At 43.1% G+C, this 4,989-nt stretch overlaps 1 protein-coding gene across 1 annotated transcript; it reads left to right on the top strand.

Annotated features, from left to right (window-relative positions):
• Window positions 1-421: 421 nt before the first annotated feature.
• LOC121450412 (interleukin-17A) lies at window positions 422-3,290 on the top strand. The gene is made up of 3 exons (XM_041655255.1): window positions 422-448; window positions 1,527-1,738; window positions 3,053-3,290. Exons 1-3 carry the CDS (start codon window positions 422-424, stop codon window positions 3,288-3,290), a joined length of 477 nt encoding a protein of 158 aa, XP_041511189.1.
• The last annotated feature ends 1,699 nt before the right edge of the window (window positions 3,291-4,989 follow it).

Below are 4,989 nucleotides of genomic sequence, written 5' to 3'. Positions count from 1 at the left end.
CAAAAATCAAAGCACGTGGTAATCGTCGACTGTCAGGCTTCTATTTTCCCACAAGCCATTAAGATGGAGCACATGTCTGCAGCAACTTCAGATAACGTCCATAAACACATCATGCTGAACCATAGCAAAGTATCTCTGCTCAGCTCCCTGTAAGTAGCGCTCCTTTGCAGAGTGAACTTCTGCCCTTCCCCGTCTACCTTGAGAGACACATAATGCCCTGCCCATCATGAGAGGGTGCTTCCGCCTGACCTCATTACAGGATGGAATCTTTACTCCAGTGGTGTCACCCCCAACCCACTCTCAACGTAAGTGACCACAGAAGGTGTAAAACCCTATAAAAAGAGAGAAGGGAGCACCCCACTTCATCCACCTCACCCCAGGCACAAGCTCATCCAGTGCCAGCTGATCAGAAGCAGCAACCATGAGTCCCGGGAGATCTTCGTCTCTGGTGAGTCCTGCACTAATCTTCAAGGGTCTTTTGATTGAAACCAGGTCATGTTGCTGTACGGGGTATGAAATGCTCGACTCTAACTGTGGAGGCCCATGAATCTGTGTACGCAGAACCAGAAATGAAACCTTTGGTAGATACCTAAGTCATTGTACAGCCTTTTGAAGAACTGATAAGTATCAGTCAGAAAGATGAGGTTAAACCTGAAAGATACTTCTGATGGCATTAGCCCACATCAGAAATGTCACGTGGTGCGACACAATGAGCAACAGTGTCTGTCAAAAGCCTGTTTTCCTGAGTGCAAAGGATTTGACATTCTCTCTTGTCAGTTTTTGCTCTTTAATCTAGACTAAAGTGGGTTACTAATGCTTGCAGGTTTGAAAGCTTTGGAAGTAACATCTGTTACCATTGTTTTATACCAAAGTCTTAGTGTGTTCAAACCACTTGATTCTAATTAGATACATGTATAACTGTTTCAGAATAAAGCTTTACATTTTTAAATACTTAACTTAAAAAGTATGTTCTGAAATCTGATTCTCATTATAGAATCAATGCGCGCTATTTGTAGAACAACCAGAAAATATACCTAAGAAAACGTAAGGGGAAATCCGGTTTTTATCTGAAGGGCAGCCGGTATAAAAACACTGTTTCTAATTCTAACATGAATGCAGACATCATGTAGGACTTCTGCAGCTTGACTGAACAAACACTGGTGCAGAAGGACATTTCCTCCTATACTCAAGGTCATTTGTTGTCCTGTTGACTCATGAGCCAGCAGCCTATGGGATGACATGACTTGACACGTTTTCTAAAACCACTGCCGTCTAAAGTACTGCATTCCTATACTCAGTCGCAAGACGTCTATAGGAAACTGATTAAGAATAAAATAAATTCTACATTTTTAGCTTTATTTTGGTCATCTGAAGAATTTTTTTAATTTAAACTGTTTTGCATTGTTGCTTAGATCTTTCCAGAATGTAGCATGTTTCCTATAGTTAGCTATATACTCATTGTAATGAATTCGCCAGCAAAGCCCATATACTAATCCAGTCCCCCATTACTCTGGTTTCCCTTTCAGTCTCTGCTGCTGTTGCTGCTGCTGAGCCTGGAGGCTGTGGTGAAGGCAGGGTTACCTATCCCACAAAGTTCAGGATGTCCAAACACAGAGGGCAAGAACTTTCTCCAGAATGTGAAGGTCAACCTGACAGTCCTGAACTCCCTTAGCCCGAAACTGAGTTCCAGAAGGCCCTCAGACTACCTCAACCGATCCACCTCGCCCTGGACTCTCCAGTACGTAAGGACTCCAGACAAAAATTTGTGTTTTTCTGCTTTTTGATTCATTACACAAGCCCTGAGCGTGATTTCCTGTTTTCCACCTAACCTCACACTCCACCCTAACCTGTTAGAGTTGTCACTAAAGCCAAGCATCAACCCAAATTAATGAGAACAGTGATGCTAGCACCTGTGAGAGCCAGTCAATTTTTTGACTTTTTGGAAATTCTAGACCCTTACCACAGAGCATTAATGCCTGTGTTTTCTCTATCACTCCAAATCAATAAGCGCAATTCTAGCATTTATGAGCCATCAAGTTGATTGCTGACTTTTTGGAAATCAGGACATTTATCATAGGGCATTATGTTTCCTCTACCAGAGCTTCAACTAAGGAGGCTTGCTGAAAATAAATTAAAATTAATTAGGTATTTCTGTGCCTGTCCTGAAAAAAGCTTGAAAAGTTAAAACATGAAATCTGGTGGAGGAAGTATTGTGTTTGGTATTTCTTCCCCTTTGGACTTGACATATTTTTGTTGTATGTATTTAGACCCCACTGAGGGGTCAATACAAAAAAGTTGTTTGATCATTTTAGTTTATATGAATAAACTTGATTTACATTGTTGCTTAGATCTTTCAAGGGACCTATTGATTCATCTATCTACAGGATTTCTCCTTTTCTCCTGCTCCCAATATTAAGGATGGTTCAATCAATCAAACAAAACGTCTAAGTGAACTATTTATTCAGTTTGTATAAGGAGCCTTTTGTCTTTGTTTCCAGCTTTTCACATAACGTTTGGGCTCCATCTCATGAAGTGTTCTCAAATAGAATTCTGACACATTCCCTCTTTCAAAGACCAGCTTCACCAAGTCGGGGAAACAGCCGCCTTAGTCCTTGATGGTTCAATCCTTTGTCTCTTCCCACAAATCAAATGTGCCCTAAAATGTACTTTTTTTATGTTGCATCAGTCCTCATGGTGGTCCTTCGTGTATTTTGTTTATCATTCAAGACATTCTTCTAAAACCCTTCATGAACTTGAAAATCCAAGTTTTTGACACTGGGGATGTAGTTCAGTGACAGAATGGGTGTCTGCCTCATGGGAGACACTGGTTTTGATCCTTATTGCTGCAAAAGAGGAGGAGATAGATGAAGAAGGAGAAGGAAGGGATGGGAGGAAGAGAACCTAGACTTTCAGACAACCCAAAGTTCTTCAAACCAACATGTAGCGATTTTGCAGAGCTCCTATTTGTCACGCTATGCTCGTCCTCCCTTCCCCTGATTCTGCTTTTCCTTCCATTTAACCAGAATTCACTTTCCTTCCGTCTCCCCTGCAGCCGCAATGAGGACCCTAACAGATATCCTTCTGTGATCTGGGAGGCACAGTGCCGCCACCAGCGCTGTGTCAATGCTCAGGGGAAGTTGGAGCACCACATGAACTCTGTTCTCCTCCAGCAAGAGATCCTGGTCCTGAAGAGGGAGCCTGAGAACTGTCCCTTCTCCTTCCGGGTGGAGAAGATGCTGGTGGGTGTGGGCTGCACCTGCGTGTCCTCCATCGTCCGCCACGTGGCCTAAGCCCAGACCTGAGACTGACGGCAGTTAGGACAAGCTACAGCCCCTAAGAAACTCCCATGCTTCTCAGCAAACTCATTTGCATTCTTAGAACAGATCGTGCGATTGCTACTCATCAATACTGATTCAGTTACACTGATTCAGATATGGAGTCAGAATTGTCTGCCCTCCTCCTTGAGAATGGGGTTTAAAGGGGTGCCAGTTTGCTTCTTGTTTGCTTTAAATTGTGGGCTTTGAATTATTTATGTATTTAATATGTCCTGAGATAACTTTTTTTGGGGGGGGGCATAAGTTATATTAATGAATTGTCTACCTTTTTACATCTTTCTCTGAAGAAGACAAAATCTAAGGGTCAAAAGTTTTATTATTTAACAGGTGGAACCTATATTTATATGCGTTATTTATGGATCTATTTATTTTTCTTAAAGCTTTAAAGAAAGGATAAAGAGTATGAGTATCAGATCTGCATAGCGAAGTCCTAGACAGGATAAATATTAATTGAAATTTTGTTTTTACTGTTTGTGTATTAAAGATTACCTGCGATGAATTGAATGAAAACGAAACTGAGTTTTGTGTTTATTAGCTTGTTTTTTTATTTTATATTTTTTTTTTGAAAAGAAAAAAAAATTTCTGCCTCCTCCCAGCCTCCCATTTCCCTCCCCCTCCTCCCGCCCCTCTCCCCCTCCCCCCACTTTTCTCCTCCACCCTCTCCAGTCCGAAGAGCAGTCAGGGTTCGCTGCCCCGTGGAAAATCCAAGGTCCTCCCCCCTTCATCCTGGTCTAGGAAGGAGAACATCCAAACTGGCTAGATTCCACAAGCCAGAACAGGAAGTAGGATCAAAACCCCGAGCCATTGTCCTTGGCTTCTCATCAGCCCTCATTGTCCGCCATGTTCAGAGAGTCCGGTTTTATCCCTTGCTTTTTCAGTCACAGACCAGCTGGCCTTGGTGAGCTCCCAATAGATCAGCCCCACTGTCTTAGTGGGTGGGCGCACCCCTCGTGGTCCTGACTTCTATGCTCAAGTTCTCCCTCCTTCTGCTCCTCATTGGGACCTTGGGAGCTCAGTCTGGTGCTCCAGTGTGGGTCTCTGTCTCTATTTCCATCCATCGCCAGATGAAGGTTCTATGGTGATATGCAAGATATTCATCAGTATGGCTATAGGATAGGGTCATTTCAGGTTCCCTATCCTCAGCTGCCCAAGGAACTAACTGGGGACATTGCCTGGGGCACCTAGGAGCTACTCTAGGTTCGAGACTCTTGTCAACCCTAAGATGGCTCCCTTAACTTAGATATGTGCTTCCCTACTCCCCTATCCAACCCTCCTATATCCCAATCATCCCGTTTCCCCAAGTTCCCTCCATCCTCCCCTTCTCACTTTTCTCTCTCCCTCTCCCTTTACCCCCATCCCACCCCACCCCCAAGATCACAGTTTTTTTGCCCGGCAATCTTGTCTACTTCCCATAGCCAGGAGGATAACTATATGTTTCTCTTTGGGTTCACCTTCTTATTTAGCTTCTTTAGGATCACAAATTACAGACTCAGTGACCTTTATTTATGGCTAGCAACCAATTATGAGTGAGTACATCCCATGTTCATCTTTTTGGGTCTGGGTTACCTCACTCAGGATAGTGTTTTCTATTTCCATCCATTTGCATGCAAACTTCGAGAAGTCATTATTTTTACTGCAGAGTAGTACCCTAATG

This window comes from Microtus oregoni, unplaced genomic scaffold (assembly GCF_018167655.1).
Source record: "Microtus oregoni isolate MIOR12 unplaced genomic scaffold, Mior012 000007F_ref0000211, whole genome shotgun sequence".
NCBI classification, from domain to species: Eukaryota; Metazoa; Chordata; class Mammalia; order Rodentia; family Cricetidae; genus Microtus; species Microtus oregoni.
Note: the sequence above shows the minus strand (reverse complement) of the source record. Positions and strands in the feature narration are given on the sequence as shown.